Here is a 23,896-nt window from a genome sequence, read left to right on the forward strand (position 1 = left end):
GATGAGAACAGAGGGCTAAAATAACTTTAGGGTAACTTTAATATTAACTATTCATCAAGGCTAATACTAAAATAAAGAATCAAGAGATGTAACAAATCTTTATTATACATCCAACTGCCCTTTATTAAAAAGGTAAAACAAAACTGAATTTTCTTTTAAGAACCACTTTGTTAACAGATGTATATGGATGAGTACACCAATATATACACAGAAAATTGAAGGAAAATTCTTATTTTTTGCTTTTTTAAAGATGGATGAAAATATACTTTTGATATATAATAGAGTGACATTGTATTCTAGGTAATCTACGGTTTGGGTGTACTGAGAAACAAGCTATTAAAATTTCTAAGTCTCTTTTGTAAATTCTCACTTCCATGGCCAATCCCTACAATGTCATGTTCTTTATCATTTCAAATGCAAACTCCCTGGGAATCTTATTACTAGCTACCGTCTTAGCTGTCATTAGTATGTTGGCTTCCTCTATACCTTTAACCCAAACCTCTATCCTCACATATGAACATAGTCAAGCTGTCTAAAACTGAACTCATTACTTTCCTTCTTAAGACCCGATCTTCCTCCCAAGTGTTACTTTTATCAGTGAATGGTAGGATCATCTACCAAATTATCTACATTAGAGATACGGGAATCTTTCTTGACTCTTTTCTTTCTCACTCTCCATACCTGTGAGCACTAGAAGGGTCTCGAGGAGAGTGTTAGTAAAAGCCTAACAGGCTGGAGGAGGTTGTTGGTGAGGGATTATATAAAGGTAAGAAAAATGTTACTGGACGCTACAGGAAAATGAACTCCTGCTATGTAGGGCATAAAGCGTAGAAACACTAGCCTGTAGACAGTGGAAAATAAATAAAAAGTGTATCTAATGAACTAGCTCCGGAGATTTCTAGGACAAGTACTGAACATGTCACCAAGATTCTTCTCACTGCCTATGATAAACTAGGAGAGAGAGAAGCTACAGGGACATTGTCAATTATAAAGAAGCTTGCTGGGTCCAAAAATAAAACGGTTTCTCATTCCCAGCCTTTTTAGAGACCAAACAATGCTGTAATTAACAAGTGGCTTTTGAGAAGAAAGGAAACACAAGATTCTGCCATGAAAACATGGTGGGATTATAAAAACACTTGCTAAGACCTCCAAAAGATGTAATGAGGTGCTTCACAGATCTTCCAAAGAAATAAAAGACTTTCTCAGGATCTTAGGAGTATGTCTCTCAGAAGCTCAGTATTAAGCAGCAAGGAGTGCTGAGTGCCATCCCTCAGTAACCACATAGGGAACCCAAGGTAGAAAATGGCTTATCCTTAAGAGATCTTTGGGTTTGATGTGTTTAATACAGTATATTCTAAATTACTACATTTTGTTTTGTTTTTTTTAAATTACATCACCCTCAACTAAAAATAAACAGACCTCTGGAACCCCAAACTTCTTTGGGCAGGAAGCAGGTTGAAGAAAACTACTCAACAGCAAACATAAGCTACTTTTTACTTTAAAGGAAGGATGACCCAGATGAAGCAATCAAGAACCCAAATTATGAAGCCATGAGCCATTGGAAACAACTGCCTGGCAGTATGACAGACCCCTAATTAAAGAATGGGCAACATGGACCTGGGCAGATTTCAAAATTGCTAGTGACTATAGTGACTACAGTGTACCTTCTGTTTTACCCTCTTTTGAAAAGTTTATTTACAGCAGTTACCTTATGCCTAACCCACCACTGTATACTGGGTATTGGAAGGACAGATAATTGGTTTCTTCAGTTCATAGGTCTCTGAATTAAGATCGAATGCTCTTGAGCACTCAAGGAGTTGTGTCCAAGGAGCCCCATCTACATCTGGACTTGACTTAGATGAATAAACCTGGAATGTCAAGTTTATGATGTAATGAAATAAGATGGGTAATACTGGACAAGAGGTTAAGTGAATTTTGCATATGGAGAAATATGGACTGTGTAGCCAACAGACATATTGTGATGGATCTTATTTTCCAAAGATGGCCACCACAATGTATCTAATCCCAGGTACTCATCTTACAATGTGACAGTGACATTCCACGCACGCAGTAATGTAGATCTATTTCCCCATCCCTTGAACCCGGATGAACCTCTGTGACTGCCTCAACCAATTCAGCTCAGTAGAAGTGGTATGTTACTTCCTAAGTTAGATCATAAAAAGTCTTGCACTTGCACCTTGTTCCATTGTGAAACTCAATCTTGGAACTCAGCTACCAGGTTTTGAGGAAGCAAGCAGATTACACGAAGAGGCCTGATGTAGGTATTCTGGTCAACAATCCCAGCTGAAGTTCTAGCTGACATACAGCATCAAGCACCAGGCATGAGAGGAAAGCCTTGAGATGATTCAAGCCCCAACCACTGTCTAACTGCAACCTCATCAGAAACCCAAAGTGAAACTGCCTAAATATATCACAGTCAGTCCTTTAAACTGTGGGAGATAAAAATAAGTGTGGTTCTATCAAGCTAAATTTTGGTATGACTCATTACTAACAATAGATGAGAGGCACAATAGCCAGCCAAACACCAAGTTCTTTCTAACGCCTAAATAACTCAAATTCATCAGCTTCTCTTTATCTCATTACCACCAGCCTATAACATTACCTAAAATGCTTTGTGTTATTGTTTGCTTAAACTTCTCCAAAGGGAAGAGAACATGTCTTTATCCCCAACATCTAGCACAGTGCTTGGTATATAGTAGACCCTTGCTTGACAAATGATGACACATGATCAATTATTGAAATTGCACAGTAAAAACTGGTGCTAGTGATTTGATTACAAATTCAAGGAACCATATTTTTTAAGTAGGTTGGAATAATTTATTCTACTTACATTGCATAAGGCACCATAGCGAAGAATAGATAGTAAAGAATGTACATGACTTTCACTGGTAAAATATAACCTGGTACGGACATGACGTTCAGGAGACAGAACACCTCTGGAATACCTAAAGTTAGTAGCAGACAATGTTAGAACATAACCATCTAGTCAAACCTTAAGTATTGAAATTATTTTGTAAAATGGAATTTAATCTTACTAGAAGTAAAAGACCTAATAGGTAAATCTATCCCTCTTCCAACCACAACTGAGGAGTTATCTTCGGAGATATTCCTCTAACATGAAGATTAACTAGAACTAACTGGGACCTCTGAGATTAGTCAAAAAAGAGTTAATATTAGTCAAGTTCACAGTAAATAGGTCATTTTAACTCCTCTAATAGCAATGACAAAGGTCATAGCCCTAAAGAAGCTCACAGATATTTTATGCTGCTGAGTGATCCAGATCCTCAGTCTGGAGCCCTAAAAAACCTTGGTTGGAAGTTAACTGTTAGGACTATCTAGGTAATCCTTACGACCACCATGCACTAAGTAATACATTCCTGATTTCTTCATAGGAACATTAGATTTGAAGTATGCAAAAACAGACACCTATAGACTTAAAATACCAGTACAGTCTCTTACACAGGGTGGAGTTTATTTACAGTGTCATCATCTTGTGTCCTCTGGAGGTCTGAGCGAATTTTTCTAACTAGAGGAGTACAGTAGCCTTTGGCAATCTCCAGTTTTTCAGCTTTAGTTATACCATATTCCTGAGCAGAAAATACATGGTATTAGAAAAAGAGTATAATGACAAAGTGCTCTAACAAATGCACTGCTTACTTAAAACATTCTAGTAAGAGACAAATATCTTAAGCTTTTTTCTGAACATTGCAAATTTCCGAGTTTACATTTTTTGCAACTGCAAGTATACTATCCTAAAACTTTTAAGTATAATTGGAAATATTTTTTTGGTAGAACTGAAAAAGCAAGTAATTTCTGAAGATGGGAGGATGAATGAATGAATGTAATCTTTATAGACAGTAGTTCAACTCAATCATAAGGTTTCAAATGTAGAAACAATCCTAAAAGAAAGATGGATTAAGGACACATACAGTAAAGCACAGAACAACAGTCAAACCTATGAAAAGAAATATAAATGAAACCATAAGATTTTGTTTATTTGAATGTCAAAGATTAAAAAGGCTAACAAATCCCATTTAAAAGCCTTTGGCTAATGCTTTGAAAGACTTACCTAGTGGTAAGCAAAAAATGTAATGAAATCATCAAATTTAATGGCTTCAATAATCATAATTATGAGTTAATTAAACTTACAATGAGGAATTATAACATGAAGTGTAAAGAAAACATAATTGTAATAATAATTCTAATAAAAATTACAGTTCAGAGAAACAGATTAGAAAATGACCTGATGTGTAAAGAGAAAAAACTGTGATATGTGTGTAGATGGAAAAGAGGGAGAAAGAGGAAAGGAGAGGGTAGAAAGGAGTAGGGAATAAACAGGCATACCCTCCCTCTCCAAGTTCATTCTACGATACCTGAATTTAAAGACTATTTCCTGCTATCAGGTACTTCCCAAACAGCAAAAATTCTATATGGATAATAGAACTGAAAACTGTCGAATAAAGAAAAGGCTGACTGATTACAGATGGAAGGCCCATGAAAATAGAACTTCTTTACCGGTAACTGAAACTTGGTTGGTTCAATAGTCTTGCCAACATAGAAGACTGTGAATGGAGTATGCAAAAAAGATAATATATGTAATTGTGTATGTATAAATAAAAGGAAAATACTGGAACTAAAAATCATTAGGTGAAATTTTTTTTGTGTTGTTATTAGCAAGGTATGAGGAAACGGGTGCTCTCACACTCTGTTTACCTGGAAGAAAACTGGCAAAAGATTTCTGGAGCTACAAAAATGGTCTTGAGTACATGTAAAGACATGTGTAAAGATAGTGAAAGAAACAGAGTCCAGATTCCCAAATACGAAAAGTTCGTTAAATAATTATTACATCATACCATTAGCCATTAGAAAAAAATGATGTACATATAGCTTTAATGATATGGAAAGAAGTTCTTGGTACTAAGTGAAGGGAAAAAATCAGGTTGTAAAAGAGTATGCTTTTCCCTGGTTCCATTTTTGCAAAGAATACATTTGTATATGTATGAGAAAAATTGTATCTTCATGAATTTAAGAGAAAATCCTTTAAGAATTTTCTAAAACATTAAAATGTTTTTCTCCAATTGGTAATATCACAGTGACTTTTTTTTTGCTATTTCTGCATTTTCTAATTTTACACAAAGATATATTAATTTTGTAATAAAGAAATTTTTCCCTTTAACACATTGACATATTTTGTTCATCTGCCACCACCAACTAGGATCAAATAATTGTTAGATATCCCAGTTCTCATGTGTAATTACAATATTTCTTCCATAAATAGAACTAATTAAAGTATCAGATGAGGCTATCTGAAAGCTTATTATGTGGTTATATTTAATTAGAGTATCAATGGACTTTATATGGCGAATGCTATTATAAACAATCCTCTGCATTTCACAATCCATAAGTAACTAAACAAATTGTCTTCAAACTTTGGTAAATGTGATCTCAGTTAGGAGAACCTTAATACCACATTTAGTCTTGAGAGGTTCTTTTCTACTGCCATAACATCATGACTATTTTAAAGTATCATTTTTAAGCCAGAGCCTCTATTTGATGAAAATTGAGATCGGTTAAAAAGTGGAAAGTTAATTCTATCACAGCAAAAATATCTATAATAATTAAAATTAGTTTAACTGTTAAATAAAAGTAATAAACTATGTTATATTTAAGCTTAGCTACGATTAGAATTATAAAATTCACACAGCATAGATATAAGAATTAATCAATTCAATGTAAGCACAGAAATACATTTTTAGAGGCATAACAACACTTTGAGGTACACCAGAGCATATACCCACTATCACAGTGAGTCTCTAAATCTAAATTAGCATATTCTAAACAAGTTAAAATTTTACATTATTTGACTGAATCATCAAGTCTCTAAGCTTGAAATATCCTTTATTTCCTTGAGAATTAAGTAAGCAAAATTTTCATTTTTTTCCATTGTAAACTACAATTTCATTATAATTACCATAAATACATTTGTAATTTTTAGTTTGTTAAGTGACTGAAAATGCCTGCATTTTGTCCATAGTTCTGGATTTATGAAGGCTAAAGTAATAAAGCAAAATAATATTTACTGGACTGAATTCAACACTCCATTTAAAAAGAAGAAATCCCAAATTTCTGCTACAATAAGGAATATCAAACCAAAAAGTTAGGGAGGTAAACCCAAAGCTGTCCTCTCAAGTTATAATCTCCGAACTGCAGGAAGGCATATAAAAAAACCTCTGCTTTTAAAGTTATAACTTTCCAAAATGTAACTATAAATTTATCAAAAATAAGACTGATTCTTGTAAGCTTGGGCAAAATGTTGTCTGAAGAGTCCAAAGATTTCAAAGATAAATAATTTATCCAAGAAAGAAATTTTAGAGATGTCTTCAAGTAAATTCTCAGACTGCTGAGATCTAACCTAACTGCATCCAAAGACAATTATTGTAATAAAGACTGAGAACAGTTGAGCATGACAAATTACTTTAAAAGATATAAATGATGTTTCAAATCTTTCCAGCCCATTCTCATTTTTACTGATTCTTCTAATTACAGCTTTGAAAATCCATTATAAATATTTAAGTTACAAGGAGACGGTAAGAAGTTTCTTCAGTGATTTAAGCAATATACCTGAAATACATACATGATACATAGGAGAAATTAACATCTAAAACCCTATTAAAATTTGAGTATCTTAAGCCAAACTCTTAGAAATCAACCTTTCATTCCCAATTCTAGAACTTTTAGTACACAGTACTGAGAAAGAAGAGACATGAGATTAAATAAGCCATGTAACAAAATAGACGTGATTATGCTAACAAATCATTTGTGTACTTAGCCACTGAGGTGCTAAGTTTAGATATACTGAAAGCCTACTCTGAAGAATGCATATAGCCACCCTAAATATTTAAGACTGTCTTATATTAAGTTTACCTGTTAAAAAGCATACTTTTAAATAATCATTGAAAGAAAGAGTATAACTAATATGCACTGAGCCTGGACTAATGTCAAAGCAATCCAAAACAATGAAAAAAAAAAAAAAAGTGGATCTTATACTTCCAATGTAAACTAATTATATGGTTAGCAGAATTAACAGCAACCATTCCAGGGCGCCTGGGTGGCTCATTCAGTTAAGCACCTGCCTTCGGCTCAGGTCATGATCTCAGGGTCCTGGGATCAAGCCCCACGTTGGGCTCCCTGCTCAGTGGGGAGTATGTTTGTCCCTCTCTCTCTGTTCTCCCCCCTCGCTCACGTGCTCTCTCTCTCTCAAATGAATAAATAAAATCTTAAAAACAAACAAACCAGCAATCATTCTTCTTGGAATAGTTAATAAGAAAAATTTGAATAAACTTTCTTTCCTGAATTTCATAACAAAGATGAGTCTAACTCAGTAACTTCAGTTATAATCAAACCAGCGTTAGCTCAATGACTGTCTATACATTGCTGCTAAAACTGAGTTATGCAGAATTTAGTGTGTTCACTCTGATGATAATCTTAAACTATCTTACCTGTTATAAAACTTTTTATTCTGTAAAATTAAATTTCTTTATTTTTATTTTTATTATGTTCTGTTAATCACCATACATTACATCACTAGTTTTTGATGTAGTGTTCCATGATTCATTGTTTGTGTATAACACCCAGTGCTCCATTCAGTACGTGCCCTCTTTAATACCCATCACCAGGCTAATGCATCCCCCCACCCCCCTCCCCTCTAGAACCCTCAGTTTGTTTCTCAGAGTCCATAGCCTCTCATGGTTTGTCTCCCCCGCCGCCGACTTCCCCCCCTTCATTTTTCCCTTCCCGCTATCTTTTTTTTTTTTTTTTTACATATAATGTATTATTTGTTGTACCTCTTTTTTTTTTAAAGTTTTTTTTTTATTTATTTCAGAGAGAGAGAGTGTGTGCACATTTGCCTGTGGGGAGGGGCAAAGGGAGAGGGAGACAAGTAGACTCCCCACTGACTGATCAATGAGTCCAACGCAGAACTTGATCCCAGGACCTTGAGATCATAACCTGAGCTGAAATCCAGAGTCAGATGCAAAACCGATTGAGCTACCTAGGTGCCCCTAAATTTCTCTTTTGCAGAATAAAAAGCTCTCTTCCATTTAGTAAAAAGAAGTCAGATAATAATTCCTTGTTTGCTAAGTCAGTGTTTCCTAAGAGGCCCAAAGATATATTCTTGATATGTGAGATATTTTTATCTTCTTTTTTAAGAATTCATTTTGCAAATCACTGAATCATACAATATACCTAAGATTGTCTATATTATACATCTGACCAAACAAGTAAGCAGTGTTCTCTCAGGCTGAAAGAATAAGCTAATCTTTAACATGTACACAAATAATTATAGGTAAGTTGTGTACTGTCTGAATTCCCAGTTTTTCAAAGTTTGTAGTTTTTCCTGAACTTTGCGTGAAAATTAAGGGACACTGATACTATTTAAACCATTTTTATATGTATTCTTAAGTAAGGCTCTTTTTGTTCAGCATCTTCATATTTTTCATGTATTCCATTTTTTCCCTGCTATTTAACTTTGGTTCATAGGTGGAATGTCTGATCTACTCCAATCTCCTCTTTATAATATCCAAATAATCTTTAGTCACTGAGTTGAAAACAGATCCCAAATTTTGGAGAAATTGAGGGACACCTGGGTGGCTCAGTCAGGTAAGTGTCCAACTCTGGATTTCAGCTCAGGGAATCTGGAACCATTTTCTGCTAACATATCTCACTTGTCTTGTCATTTGTCTCTTTATTATCAATCTGATTCTCTGCCTAATTAATTTCAATTATTTGAATTCTGGTTACACCTTTATTTTTATTCTCCTATAAATGAAAAGACCCATGACTTGCACCCTTCCAATAACAACTTACACTTCAACCTCTAAATAATTTTTTAAGGGGTGCCTGGGTAACAATTAAGTGCCCAACTCTTGATTTTGGCTCAGGTCATGATCTCAGGGTTGTGAGATCAAGCCCCACGTCAAGTTCTGCACTGGGCGTGAAGCCTGCTTAAGATTCTCTCTCTCTCCCTCTGCCCCTCCCTCCCTGCTCTCTCTCAGAAAAAAATTTTTTTTTCAAAATACTTGCAAACTTTACATTGGGCCACAGCTACCTTTTTCTCCCACTCGTCACATACTTCCATAGCACAGAATTGGTAGGTAAATAATAAGTAGCCAATAAATATTTCAGTGATTTATTCTGTTCTGTTTTCAGTTGTCTTGTTAGTATATTATTGTTCTTTAGGAGTATCAATCCTTAAATTTTAAAGTCACTATAATCAAACTATTAGAAAATCAAGTAATGATTTAATATAATAAAAAGCTTAAAATATAAATTCATAATTACTTTCCTTTTAAAATTTATGGATTTTATAGGGAGATGAAAATCAACTGTCTTTTATCCAGTGATAGACATTTTAAAAGAATCTACAAAACACTATAAGAAAACTGATTCCTAGATTTACTTACCTGAGGGATAACAATATCTGCTAATGCCTTCGAAAGCCTATATAATTCCATTGTATTTTCTAATTTCAAGGAACCATTATGCTGGACATCATATTTTATACAGTCATATATGTCAGGGATTTTACTAATGTCATATCTTCCATTCTTTGTTTTAAAGTCTTTTTCCAACTTGGACCATCTACGTAGCATAAGCTCTAATGTTTCACTATGGTAAAGCTGAATATCTAAAACAACATAACATATTTAGCATATTAAACTTAGAATCAGATTAAGGGTATATACAAAAAGTTGATAATTAGAAACTTTTTTTAAATGTCAGAGGTAAAACTGTTAAGAAGGTAGGGAATGTTATCATAGTCATATACCATTAGCAACCATATATTCTGTAGACCTAAATAAAAGATATAAATATTTGGTTTAGGACTTGGGTTTATAAAAGACCTTCCCGTATGTTACACACTTCAATAATCAAAAGAAAAAGAACAACAATTATAACAAAACTCTTTTAGGCTATTTTCAGTTCTGAATTTTAAGTATTAGTCTTTTCTTACTAGATTCACAGAACTAACAGAATGGACAGTCTTTAGCAGAAAGGAACCTTAGAAATTAAACATTTTAAGGGATTTATTTTTACCAGTAAGAATCCTAGATTTCAAAGTTGCCCAAGTTACAATAAGGCTAATCTCAGAGTTAGAGCCCAGATCATCTTCTTATTGCTTGTTTCTTATTATGCTGCCTATTTGCTGCTTAACTATATGGCAATGCTACAGAACTATTCAAATAATAATATTTTATTATCTTTTTCATGCTATCATAGAGAAAAGAAACCATAACCTAGCTATTATTCTTCTCCTGGATGTATGTTAACTCATAACTAGAATAGTAAGAGGCTTAGTTTCTTAAGATTGATACATCTTATTTTAAAATGTTTATAGTCTTTGGATAATAATTTTCATTTGTTTCACGTTCCAAGGAACACATAATATTTACCTGATGATTTGGGATCTTCCATTCGATGTCTGATTTGAGAAGTCAAACTCTGTATCAAGGAATAAACTTTGTCACAGGTCTTCACAGGATTTTTAATTAAATGCATTGATTTGATAAGAGAAATGCTTCCAGATGGAGTAAGCTACAAATGAGGAAAGTGTAAATATTACATCTAGTTATGCCTAATTGTCCAAGAGAACAATATAAAAAGTTTTCCAATAGCTGGAGAACAATTCCATATCATAAATTAAGATGATGCCCAAAATATAGTAATAAGATCAAGAAGGAAGTAAAAATCTCAGAATTTCATGTTTAAAAAATAGTAAAGATTAGTTATCGTTAGATTACTCACAGAGAAAATTTAGCAGAAGTACTCTAACTTATAGTGACAAACTGCTGACTCAGTATGGTTCTAACCATTCAACATATATTTACATGCAATAACCCTAATTGCTGAATTTCTATATTGTATACCTGAAACTAATAAAACACTATTAACTATATTTGAATTAAAAAAGAAAAGAAAGAACATAAAAATAAAACACCTGAAAAATGAGGAAACTTCCTGTGTTCAAAAGGATAAAACACTAAAAATAAAAAAATGCAAATGACTGAAAAATAGCAAATTAAATATTAAAATAGCAAAAAGAAATTTTAGAATTGAAAAATACACTGGCTGAATTAAAAGCACATTAAATACAGCCAAAGATAAATTTAGTAAATTGGAAGACTGGTGAGAAAATTTTATCCATAATAAAGCATAGAGACCAAAGGATGAAAAAAATTTTTAAAAAGGATAAGAGAAGAGAAATTTTTTTTTTTTTTTAAAGATTTTATTTATTTATTTGACAGAGAGAGACACAGCGAGAGAGGGAACACAAGCAGGGCGAGTGGGAGAGAGAGAAGCAGGCTTCCCGATGAGCAGGGAGCCTGATGCGGGGCTCGATCCCAGGACTCTGGGATCACGACCTGAGCCGAAGGCAGACGCCCAACGACTGAGGCACCCAGGCGTCCCGAGAAGAGTAATTTTTAACAAACATGTATTTAGAGACCCAGAAGAAGGTAACAAATGCTACATTAAAGACAAAAATCAAAACCATAAAAACAACTTCCCAAAACTGAAACCACAGATCCAAGAATCCTAATCTACTAGCAGGATCAGTTTAAAAAAGCAATCTACATCTAAACATACAACAGAAAAACTGCTGAAAATCAAAAGTAAAAATGTTAAAAGTGGCCAGAAGGAGTTATACATAAATAAATACATAAATACATAAATAAATAAATAAATAAGACTATCTTCAAAGGTATAACAATAAGATCAACAACTGACTTCTCAAGGGAAACAATGGAAGCTAGAAGAGAGTGTAACAATATCTTCAATGCAATGAAAGAAAATAAATTCTATCCTAGAACTCTATACCCAGTGAAAATATCCTATAGAGTCAAGTTGAGGGGCACCTGGGTGGCTCAGTTGGTTAAACGTCCAACTCTTGATTTCAGCTCAGTTCATGATCTCAGGGTTGCGAGATTAAGCCCCACGTCAGGCTCTAATGCTGGGTGTGGAGCCTGCTTAAGATTCTCCCTCTTCTTCTGCCCCTCCCCTCACCCTCCCTTCCTTAAAAAAAAAAAAAAAAAAAAAAAGTAAAGTTGAAATAAAAACATCTTCAGACAGAAAAGCATTCACCATCAGTAGACCAATAGAATTAATATAGTTGTTCAGACAGAAGGTAAATGCTCTTAAATGGAAACTATGGACTTCAGAAAGAATAAAAAGTAATTTAAAGGGCAAATGAGGGGCACGTGGGTGGCTCAGTTAAGCACCCGACTTGATTTCAGCTCCGTTCTTGATCTCAGGGTCTTGAGTTTAAGCCCCTCATTGGGCTCCACGCTGGGCATGGAGCTTACTAAAACAAAATGTAACAAAACAAAAAACAAAAAAGGGCAAATTAATGGATAAATCTAAATAAAAACTCCCTGCATAAAAGAATAATAAAAATGACATTGTACAGTTTAAAAGATACAAAATTAAAATAAACAATATTGAGAGCATAAAAGTTGCAGGCTATGCAAATGTTACAAGGATTTTAAGGCTTGCTGCTAAAGGTATGGTTTTAGGACTAGCAGGCATTGACATGAACTGGAAGCTTATTGAAAGCAGAATCCTAGTCTCCATCCCAGATATGAGAAATCAGAATCTGCATTCTTAACAAGACTTCCAATGATTCTTATGCAAGTTAACATTTGAATAGTATTTTTCTAGATTCCTTGCATTGTCCAGGAAGAGTAAGAGCACTATGTATATAAACATTTGACTTTAAGAAGTTATAGAAGCCTACTATTATCTCTGGGGTAATGACAAAACAAAAAATAAAATCAAATATAATTTTTAAGCTAACAGAGAAATAAGTAAGTAAAAAGTACCAATTTCAACAACAGAAGAGAGAAAAATTATAAAGGCAGTATAAATATAAAGCCCTTCAAAATATAGTAGATTCATATATAAATTTGTCAATAATTTATATTGTAAATAAAACTGCCCTAAAGATTTTCATAATACATTTAAAAAAGCCCAGTTATATGCGGATTGTAATAGATACACCTAAAAATGTAATTTCAAAAAGTCTGAAAGTAAAAAGGTAAAAAAGATGTATAATGCAAAACCAAGTAAGAGGGGGAAAAACTGTTGTTGCTATATTAACCTCAAACTTTCAAGCAAGAAGTACTGATGGAAATATATCGTTTCTAAATTTGTATCTATCTAATAACACGGCATCAAATATGTAAAGCAAAGATTAAGAGAACTACAAAGACAAGGAAAATCCACAATTAGAGTGGAAAATTTTCACACACAACAGTGAAGAAAGAAAAAACAAACAAAAAAATTCAGGAAGAATTTTTTTTTTTTTACTAAGATGGTATAAAGTTAGAAATAAAGTTTAACTCAAAATGCCATAGGTTTTGAAATTCTAAAAAAAACCCTCTGACTAATCTATGATCAAAGAAGAAATCACAAAGGAAATCAGAAAATATCCCAAACTGCACAAACCTCAAAATTTATGCATGCAGTCATAAGGGAAATTTATAGCCTAAAGTCTGTATTTTAGAAAAGACTGAATATTCATGAGTTAATAAGCACACAGCTAGTGACACGAGTTTACAGAAGTAGAAGAAATACAATATTAAACAAATATTAATCAAATGGAAAACAAGTGCATGATAAAGAGGACCAACAAATTAAAGATATTTCTTTGAAAGGACTAATAAAATGCATCAACCATAGTTAAAATGATCAAGAGAAAAAAAGACAGTACAATGTTATGAAACAAAAAGCGACATCTCTACAGATCCCGCAGACATTACAAAGAATTTAAAGAGGCTATGATAAACTTCTACAAGAATGTAATTTAATACTGACACAAAACGTAGTAACTGAAAATTACTAATTACTCTGGAATCCATGATTACAATGATTACAGGATTTCCCACAAAGAAAATCCCCATAGGATTTACTAGTAAATTTTATAAAACATTTAATTAAAGATATGTACACAAACTCCTTCCCCAAAATAGGACTCCCTAATTTTATGAGACTAGCATAATTCTGATGTTGAAAGCAGAGCAAGACATAAGAATAAAAATGTGAAGGTCAACCTGACTCATGAACACAGATGTAAAACTCCTAACCAAAAAATAGTAAACCCAAACCAGTGAGATATATTAACAACAACAATAACAAAATATATACATATACATATAAAAGTTGAGTTTATTCTAGGAACCAAGATAGCTTTACATCTCCCAAAAAATCATATGATACAAGAGATAAAAAGGAAATAATGATAAAATTCACTAACTTTTCATTTAGCAAAACAGGAACAAAATGGAATTTCCTTATTTTGAAAAGAATAGCTATTAAAAAAAACTACAGAAAACATTTAGTGGGTAAATGTTAAAAGCTTTCTTTGAGAACGTGGACAAGAAAAGATGCCACTTCTATTTAACACTGTTTTCAAGCTGCTAGTTACTGAAGACAAGAAAAAAAATAATAAAATAAACAAGATCCAAAAGGAAGGAAAAAAACCTGGATGCATTTAAAGGATAAAGAAAAATCTACAGATAAATTATTAAACTAATAAATGAGCTCAATAAGGTTGATGCATATAAAGTCAATATTTTTTTTTTTTAAAGATTTTATTTATTTATTTGAGAGAGAGAGAATGAGAGACAGAGAGCCCGAGCGGGAAGAGGGTCAGAGGGAGAAGCAGACCCCCCGCTGAGCAGGGAGCCTGATGCGGGACTCGATCCCGGGACTCCAGGATCATGACCTGAGCTGAAGGCAGTCGCTTAACCAACTGAGCCACCCAGGCGCTCTATAAAGTCAATATTAAAAAGCTATTTCTACATAGCAACAATCAGAGAAGAAAATTTTTAGAGGTACTATTTACAACAGCATTAAAAATATATTAAAAGATATACATTTTCAGAAACTACAGATTCAATCCATGTAAATCAATACTGCAACAGGATTTTTGACAGCTTATTTTAAAATTTATATGGAAATGCAAGAAAAGCCAAGAAAAACTTGAAGAAGGAACCATGTAGGACTTGGGTGATCTTGCATTCAGTGGCACAGGATCAAGAAAAGAATATAGTATAGAAATAGACCACACATATATATATATTATAAAGATCGTACCACAAAGTAGAGGGAAAAGGACAGTCTTTCAGTATATGGTGCTGAAGATCATACATAAGAATATTTTATGACCTCTAATTAGAGGGGAATGGTAGATACAGGCATCCAGTTATTGAATGAGCAAGTCATGGGGATAAACGGTACAGCACAGGGAATATGGTCCATGGTATTTTAATAGCGTTGTGTGGTGACAGATGGTGGCTACCCTTGTGCTGAGCATGGCACAACATATAGTCTTGTCTGTCTAATCACTGTGTTGTATACTTGATACTAATAAAACAACGTGTGTCAATTATGTTTCAATAATTAAAAAAAAAGATATTAGACTACATAAAAAAAATGGACTGACCATAAAGGAAAAAATTAAACTTGGAATTCATGAAAAATAAGAACCTCTGCTTATTGAAAGACATCATGAAGGCTCAGAGTAGGTGGCAGGATTTAGAATACATATAAAAAAGGGCTCATATCCAAAATAATTTAAGAACTTCTACCACTCACTAAGAAAAATACAGACAAGCAGTAGAAAAAAAGGACAAGAGACTTGAAGAGAAGGCCTCATGAAAGGATATCTAAATGGTCAAAAAATATTAAAACCACACTGAGCTACTATTACACATCCACCTTCAGAATGGCCAAAACCGAATAGTCTGAGAATACCAAGAATACCAAGAATAGAGACTACGTAGAATAATTATTATTCTGCTGGATTTCTGGTAGAAGTGTAGGTTGGTTCAATGAATTTGGAAAACAGTTTGACATTACCTACTCATACTGAAACCTAAGCATACTGTGGGTCACAACAATTCCAATCGTAGAATATCCAAGAGAATGTATGCTCATATGCACTAGTAGATACACAATGACAGTCATAGCAGTACTAATCGTAAGAGCACAAAACCGTAACAATGATACAAGTATCTATATAAATTATAGCATATTCATAAAATACAACGTGGGTCATCAAACTATGGCCTGCAGGCCAAATGTGGCCTGTGGCATAGCCCATGAGCAAAGAATGGTTTTTACTTTTTTAAAAGGTGGGTTAAAAAACAAAAAGAATGTGCAACAAGAGACCAAATGTGACCCACAAAGCCTAAAATTTACTATCTGGTCTTTTACAGAAAAAAGTTTGCCAATCCCTAAAATAAAATACTACATAGACGTGATTACTGATTAACTACGGAAATTCTCAAAAATATGGATGAACGTCACAAACATGATATTGAGCAAAAGAAGCCAAACATAAAAGAAAACCTACTCTATTGTATGAAAGTTTAGAAAACAGCCAAAACGGAGACTGCAGCAGTTAGGGATGCATACTTAGCCAAATAAGTTTCTTGATATGAGAAGACTATAAAAAAGAGCACTAATAAGTCAGGATAGTAATTAATTCTAGGAGATTGGGAAGGAGTTGCCATTGAGAAGGGGCACACAGGGGTCAGAGATGTCCCAATGGTCTATTTCTGTATCTTGATGGTGGCTATAGGAGTATTTGCTTTATAATACAATAGGCTCTAAGTTTGTTTTACATACATTTCTGTATGTGCATGATAGTTCACAAGGTAAAAGAGTTTGCTAAGACCCACCTTTTCATAGTCTTCAGCAGTAAAATCTCTATCTTTCTGAAGTATTTCATGAAGTCTTGCTTTCACACGTTGCTGACAACTGCTCAAGGAGTCACTGTCACTATCCAAAAGGCCATTCATATTTGCACTTTTTACCATCTGAACAAGAATGGGTGTAAGCTCTCCTTCTAGAGCTAAGAGCCCCTAAACATATTGGATAAAGCCAATACAGATTTTAAAATTAGTATGCAAATTAATAGAAAGCATTTTAATATTTACTTTGTTACATGCCAAATATCGCAAGGTATAAGCTAACTATTTGCAATAAACTTGGTTAATAATACAGCCCATCACCATTTCAGGGCTCGAGTTTGAAATTTCAAATTTGGGATTTTTAAACATCGCCTTAGCAAAAAGTCTTCAATGACATTCCTAGCAATTCTAAGAAACGTTTACTTATACCTTTGCAAAAGCAGCTGCAGTCATCTGGACTCGTCCCTCATCAGAGGCATATATTTTGAGGTCATGTCGGTAGGTACTATGTAATCTCAGTAAACCACAGCCAGGAAATCCTGCATAATCTCCTGAAAATAAATACTCAAATCACTTAAGCTATATTTTTGTCTCACTATATTTCTATAAACTATTTAGTAACATTGCAAAATAAATGAAGATTTGAAAACATAATGCACAGATTTAACCAAATTAAAGAAGCGCCAAGATTTACCTTGACCTCCAGGATACATACACCTGAAAGCTCTTCCAAGTTCTTCAGCCTGGACCCTGCCTGCAGGAGTTAGTTCTCCTCCCCATTTTAGAACCAAAAGTAAGGATGGTTCTTCTCTTCGGCTGTCTAAGACACATGTGAATGGAGAGAGGCAAATGTCAAGTTTGTTTATTTTTTCTCATTTTTTTTTAAAGATTTTATTTATTTATTTGACAGAGAGAGAGGGACACAGCAAGAGAGGGAACACAAGCAGGGGGAGTGGGAGAGGGAGAAGCAGACTCCCCGCTGAGCGGGGAGCCCGATGCAGGGCTTGATCCCAGGACCCTGGGATCATGACCTGAGCCGAAGGCAGACACTCAACGACTGAGCCACCCAGGCGCCCCACGTTTGTTTCTTTTATTTTTTTTTTTCTCTTTTATTTTATTTTATTTTTTTTTTTAAAGATTTTATTTATTTATTTGAGAGAGAGAGAATGAGAGACAGAGAGCATGAGAGGGAGGAGGGTCAGAGGGAGAAGCAGACTCCCTGCCGAGCAGGGAGCCCGATGCGGGACTCGATCCCGGGACTCCAGGATCATGACCTGAGCCGAAGGCAGTCGTTTAACCAACTGAGCAACCCAGGCACCCCCCACGTTTGTTTCTTTTAAAGAGACGTATTTCAAGATTAATTTTTTCTTTGTTCTATCTTCTGCAGTGGAATATAGCTTTTATGTAAATTATTTTGTTCCTTTGAACATACCTATCTTTGTAGGCTTTTGCTTCTGTCAGGAACACCCTTTGCTCCTTCTGTTAAAATCTTACTAAAATTTCAAAATCTCTTCCATACGTTACGAAGAAGGCTCTTTCTCAGTTTTCTGAAAGAAGTATTGTTTCTACCTTCCCTGCTCTCATAGTGACATGACACCAATAGTATTTGCCCAATATATTTAATTTAGTTGTGCTAGCGATGTTAGATTAAGAGCTCCTTGACCAAAGGATCAAGATCTTGTCTTTGTATCAAAAGTCTCACATAAAAGGTAATGTTAGCTGAAGTGAAGGTGTATACATTTTTATGATGAGGAATCAATGATTTGCATAATTTTTAGGAAGGCGTGAGATGAGAAAGCCTGAAATTTATTATAATTTAAATTTATGAATTATATATATAATAAAATGTAGCCAAGAGCAGCTTTTTAAATTTGGAATTGTGCAACCTCTTTATGTTCCCGACCAAAGATTTTCTCAGATATTAGGGGAAGTTCCACAAGCAAATGAGTTTCTATACTTAATTTATCTGCCCTTTATCATGTCCTAAGATCTGTACTGGGCTACAGAAACAAAGGTAATTTAAAAATAAGCAATAAGGGGTGCCTGGGTGGCTCAATCAGTTTGGTGTCTGCCTTCAGCTCAGGTCATGATCCCAGGGTCCTGGGATCTAGCCCCCTCTAGCCCCCTGGGATCTGGCTATGTCTCCCCTCTCTCTCAAATAAATGAATAAAATCTTTAAAAAAATAAAATTAAAATAAATAAATTAAAAAAAATAAAAATAAGCAATAGAAGTGCTAAAAAACTTAATGATGATTCATTAAAAGTGATAGAAATCAACCTTTTTCCTGGGACTAGACAGTAGTTGTATGTGCTTTATTATGCAGGCCAATATTAATTTATGGAAGGACAATTAATTAACAGGCTTTTTCAATCAATTCAATTATTTATTGAATGTTTTTTATCACGAACATTAAAATATAAGAAATTAATCTGTATTGCTATTAATCACAAGTGTGACAAAACAGCAACATGTCAAATTTTAAAATACATTTATAAAGATCAACATAATCAAACTTGTGCTTGCATTTAAGATAATCATTACTTCAATTTATGCCACTATAAATAATGACATTGTGAATATCCCCAAAGATCAATCTTTCCCTGAATATATGACCACTTCCTTGGGATAGATTCTTCTAAGTAGAATTAAGATAGAAGCATATGAACATTTTCTGAAGTTTCTAATATATATTGCCAAATGACTTTACAAAGAGTTATGTCAATTTATACTCCTCCCAATAGACTGAAATCTGCTCACACTGCATTCTCATCAACATTCCTTACCATCAATCTGACAAAAGAATAAAACAAGAAAATACTTTGCTAGTGTGATAGGCAAAGTAGTTACTACTATTATTACCATTATTTTATTGGGCATTTACATTTCTCTATGAAATGGCTTCTCCAGCCCCTGCCCATTTTTCTTTTAAAAGGTAAATGAATTTATGGAGTTTTATGCTGACTACTTTTAGGAGATGGACCTGACCTTCCTTAAATGCCTATTCTGACTTTTTCAGTGGAGGAAAATAGCTATATTAGAAACATGTTTATTATGTATTTTTCCAGTCTTTTTGTACTTTTTCAGTTTTCTTCCTGTATACTCTGCCCTCTTTTACCAAAAGAGGAAGAAAGGGGTCCATTAAGTAACATGTAGTTATAAATAAACTTTCTGAAACAATCCCAGAGTAAAAGGGAAGTCCTAAGCAGTTTCTAAAACAATAAAATCTATCCTTTACTCAAAGGATCAAGAATAAAATCTATCCTTTATTTAAAGGATTGAAGAGAAAGTTAACAAAACTCTACTTTATTTTTCCTTTATTCAGCATGTCAGTCCCTAAATTATTACACAGAAGAGGGTTCAAAGGTAGTAAAATCAGTAGTTAAGTCCCTACACATAATTAAAACACAAGAGGCATTAATAGTGATATACCTTCTTCTTCACTAGATGTTTTAGGACAACCATGAGGCAGGTAAGTTAATTGGACTTTACGATTTATTCCAGAAAAATGGCCATACCTGAAAAACAAAATGACAAGCAGAACAAACAATTTTTAGTAAGTATTCAATGCAACCTCCTAAAGAAAAACTAAAATCCATCTAGAGAAAACCTAAATCTACATATTAATATGCCCTTCTATTTTTAATTAATTGATGAATTCTCTAACATATCCTAGCAGAAAATCTCTGTACCATAGGTACTCACTCATTCTAATCACATCAAAAATGAAAATACAAAAAATTTCTCTACAAAACTTAGACAATTTTGAAGAGGTGACAAAGTATAGAAATATAAAAAAATAAATGTATGGGTATCTAAAAAATTAAAGGAAATAAGATTCTAAGGGGTTAAATATATAAAGCTTATAATTGGAATACCGGTGTTATCAATTTCACTTGATTAAAACATAGTTCAAAATTGTTTTTTAATTAAACAGCATTTAATCAGTGGTCCTGTTAGTAATTTGGCTTTCATCCTAAGTAGTATTTCATAAAATATCCAAATTCTTCTCATCCCAAAATGAAAAGTAAAACTAAAACAATAACCTTCAAAACAACCATCTGTTTTCTCACTGTACCAATAAAAATCTCACTAGACTTTCACTAATTTCTCTTCAGCTTCAGCAATAAAGTGCAAAAAGATCAAACTGTGAAGGAAATTTAACACACTCATACATTAAAAAAAGAACACTGCAAAAATCAAAGTTAAGAGTTTCAGAAAGATTCTCACATTTCCAATACAGTCTTAAGTTGTTCAAGTTTTGACTTGTTTTCTTCAATTTCAGAATCATTATTTTGCCCCAGCTCCATAAGAAGTTGTCGGGCAATGTCCAGCACTTCCTATAAAATAATAAAGAACTGAATTTTTATGTAACTTTGTCATTAGCAATTTAAAACCAACAAGAAATAAAATGCACTTGCCTGTAACTGTTTTGGCTTTTTGAGTTTTAATTTCCCAGATTTGTATCCATCACACTTTTCAAAAAGATCAAAAAATCTTACAAAAAAAGACAGCACAGTTAGTCCTTTGCAATAATTAGTATTAACACTATACACTTACACAAATCACTTATAAATGAAGATATGGGACTCAGATCTATGGATTTCAAATACTGTGTGTCCTCTTTCACTATAGAAGGTTGCTCCTCCATTGAGTGATAAAAGTTACTATTCTCCTGAGCACATCAAACTAACAATCATTAGATCATTTTTAAAAGTTTTTCTCATGATGGAAACTGAGTATATGATTGTAATACTAAGTACCATATTCTCTGAAGTCACTGCATACATATACATATTAAAAAATGTTTCAACACATATTGATTGGCTCAGGTTTTTAAATTTTATTGTTTCCAAATCAAATACTGAAGAGAAAAAAGATAAACTTCCATTCTACTAATTTCTTCTAGAAGGTTGAGAGGTTAAAGACTCATAGAAAGCAATGAAGAGAATAACAAACCAAGATTAAACACAACATCTAAGGATGTTTATGCCTTTACAACAGTAAATGAAAGCCAGATCAGATGGACGATAATTGATGGATATTACCACAATAATTTTCAAATGCTGATACATACAATTATTTTACATGGATTTTGTTTGCATCCAGTGGTTTAAATTAATGGCCAAGAAATGGGAAAACAGTTTTTCTATATGATGTATTAATCAAATCAGGTAATCACCTATCATAAATCTTAAATTATCTCCTGAGTGTTAAATTATTCCCCCTAAAACATACTTTTGATGCCTCACTTCCATTTTCATTTTTTGTTTTGGTGTTCGATCCCCATGACGTATCACAGCTATGACACATCTAAGTTCCATCCTAAAATAAAAAAAAATGTTCTCAATTTTCTAACAAAGATTTCTGTTATATAATTGAGACTAATACAACATCTCATTATTTGTTTAGAGCCATCTTTTACCATTTCGAGATCTTTCCCATGAAGAACAGTACTTGTAACAACCAGTTGATTTTATCAAATTCAATCTTAAGATTTTAAGAAGCTGGAGGGGAAGTAATATTAAGCTATATATCAGCTTCCTCTCTAGAGATGGCTATGCTCACACTGGGATAAAAGTAAACAAATGGCAATCCTGGAACTTCATTAAATACTTGCCCTGTAGCATAGATCATTACAGACTGTGATTTCATTAAATCAAAGCAAAATAAAGCTTTACTTTACAGCTGCTGTATTTATTTTGACCTTGTAAGAACAGAACAAGTATTTCAAACTCAAATTATGAGAAGATAATAATGTCTTAGAAAGAAGGCTAGGGTATACTTTAGTGTATGCCAAACTGTAAGCCACAGCATACAACCCTGCAGGATTTACCTAAAAAAATTTTATATTAAATAGTTTAGAATACTGGTTTAAAAACATAATTAATTTCTTTTGTCCTCCCACCCCAACCAGGACTTCTCAGAATTTTTAACACGCTAAATGTAAACATCTAAGCTGTAAATATGAAGTATTTGGTCAACTCACTTGAGTAGCAGGTGAGTTTCAAGCAGTAATTTTCACTAGTAGAATGTTATTAGACACTTTGGCAACATTGGTCTAATTAATTTACCTCAAGACATACCTGTATATTTTTTCTTTACACACTCAGAATACAGAAGTTGTATGACCACTGATTATGAACCTTTAAGTGATATACCTGTTGGCACCTCCTTTATTTTTATGACTTAATTCAATAGTTCTATAACTAAGCATTTTCCAGGACTGTTTTTTCCAGAATTTTTTTTTTAACAATATAAAAGATTTTTAGTCTAGGTGGACCCCACAAAAGCATATACCCTATTTCTCCATCTGCCAAGTGAATCATATGAAAACATACACAGTAAAGTGTCCAATAATCATTCAGAAATTTAATCTCTATTGTAATAGCAGAGACCGATGTACAAAACCCAAGGAATTTCTAAAGGAAAATATTCAAACTTACATAGTTCCAGATGTAGTTGGTACAATTGGGATATCTTCAGCTTCTAAGGGTATTGACCAGGGGATATGAAATTGTGGAGCAAGTTCTCGCATTACAATATTGCTTTGATACAAAAAGAAAAAAGTAGAAATTAGTTCATTTTAAGACAAAACTCAGTACTCAATGACTAACGACACAGAATCATAAAAGGTCAAACTAGTGATTCTGTGATTATAGCACATAAAAAGTAACTCAAAGAATCAATCCTGATTTAAAAAAATTATATTAGCAGTCCTAAACTGGTACATCAGAACACACTGAAGAGATGCCATAAATTTGGAATTATTTATTATTTAGTTTTAAAGTATAAATCACAATGGAGGCAAATAAATCACTATAATTGCATTAAATCTACTCACAGATACATTCTGAAAACCAAGATTGCTTCTTCTTTATGGCCACAGGTCATTTCTTTTTTTTTTAGATTTTATTTATTTATTTAGAGAGAGAGTGTGCAAGAAGGGGGGAGGGGCGGAGGGAGAAGGACAGAATCTCCAACAGACTCCCCACTGAGCATGGAGCCCTACATGGAGCTCGATCCCAGGACCCTGAGACTGTGACCTGAGCCAAAACCAAGAGTCAGATGCTCAACTGACTGAGCCACACGGGTGCCCCAGGGATCATTTCTTACCTGTTTGTTG

General features: G+C 33.5%; 1 protein-coding gene across 27 annotated transcripts in view; it reads right to left on the reverse strand.

The window, feature by feature from the left end:
- Nucleotides 1-23,896, reverse strand: part of PPIP5K2 (diphosphoinositol pentakisphosphate kinase 2) — a 70,886-nt gene that overhangs the window by 26,394 nt on the left and 20,596 nt on the right. For 22 of the 27 annotated variants that reach the window (XR_013445660.1, XM_078066975.1, XM_078066967.1 and 19 more), the window contains exons 10-21: nt 23,217-23,318; nt 22,009-22,095; nt 21,192-21,267; nt 21,001-21,110; nt 20,203-20,288; nt 17,467-17,592; nt 17,202-17,323; nt 16,761-16,943; nt 10,473-10,614; nt 9,483-9,706; nt 3,481-3,608; nt 2,852-2,966 (exon numbers count right to left, since the gene is read on the reverse strand). Coding sequence is in view for 26 of the 27 variants with exons in the window: in XM_078066975.1 (XP_077923101.1) it covers nt 2,852-2,966; nt 3,481-3,608; nt 9,483-9,706; nt 10,473-10,614; nt 16,761-16,943; nt 17,202-17,323; nt 17,467-17,592; nt 20,203-20,288; nt 21,001-21,110; nt 21,192-21,267; nt 22,009-22,095; nt 23,217-23,318 (1,501 nt within the window). In the remaining variant the exon portion in view is untranslated. Of the gene's footprint in view, nt 1-2,851; nt 2,967-3,480; nt 3,609-9,482; nt 9,707-10,472; nt 10,615-16,760; nt 16,944-17,201; nt 17,324-17,466; nt 17,593-20,202; nt 20,289-21,000; nt 21,111-21,187; nt 21,268-22,008; nt 22,096-23,216; nt 23,319-23,896 lie in introns of all 27 variants that reach the window. The other 5 variants (XM_078066964.1, XM_078066987.1, XM_078066980.1 and 2 more) reach the window with 2 other exon arrangements.

Source organism: Halichoerus grypus, chromosome 2, assembly GCF_964656455.1.
Source record: "Halichoerus grypus chromosome 2, mHalGry1.hap1.1, whole genome shotgun sequence".
Lineage (NCBI taxonomy): Eukaryota > Metazoa > Chordata > Mammalia > Carnivora > Phocidae > Halichoerus > Halichoerus grypus.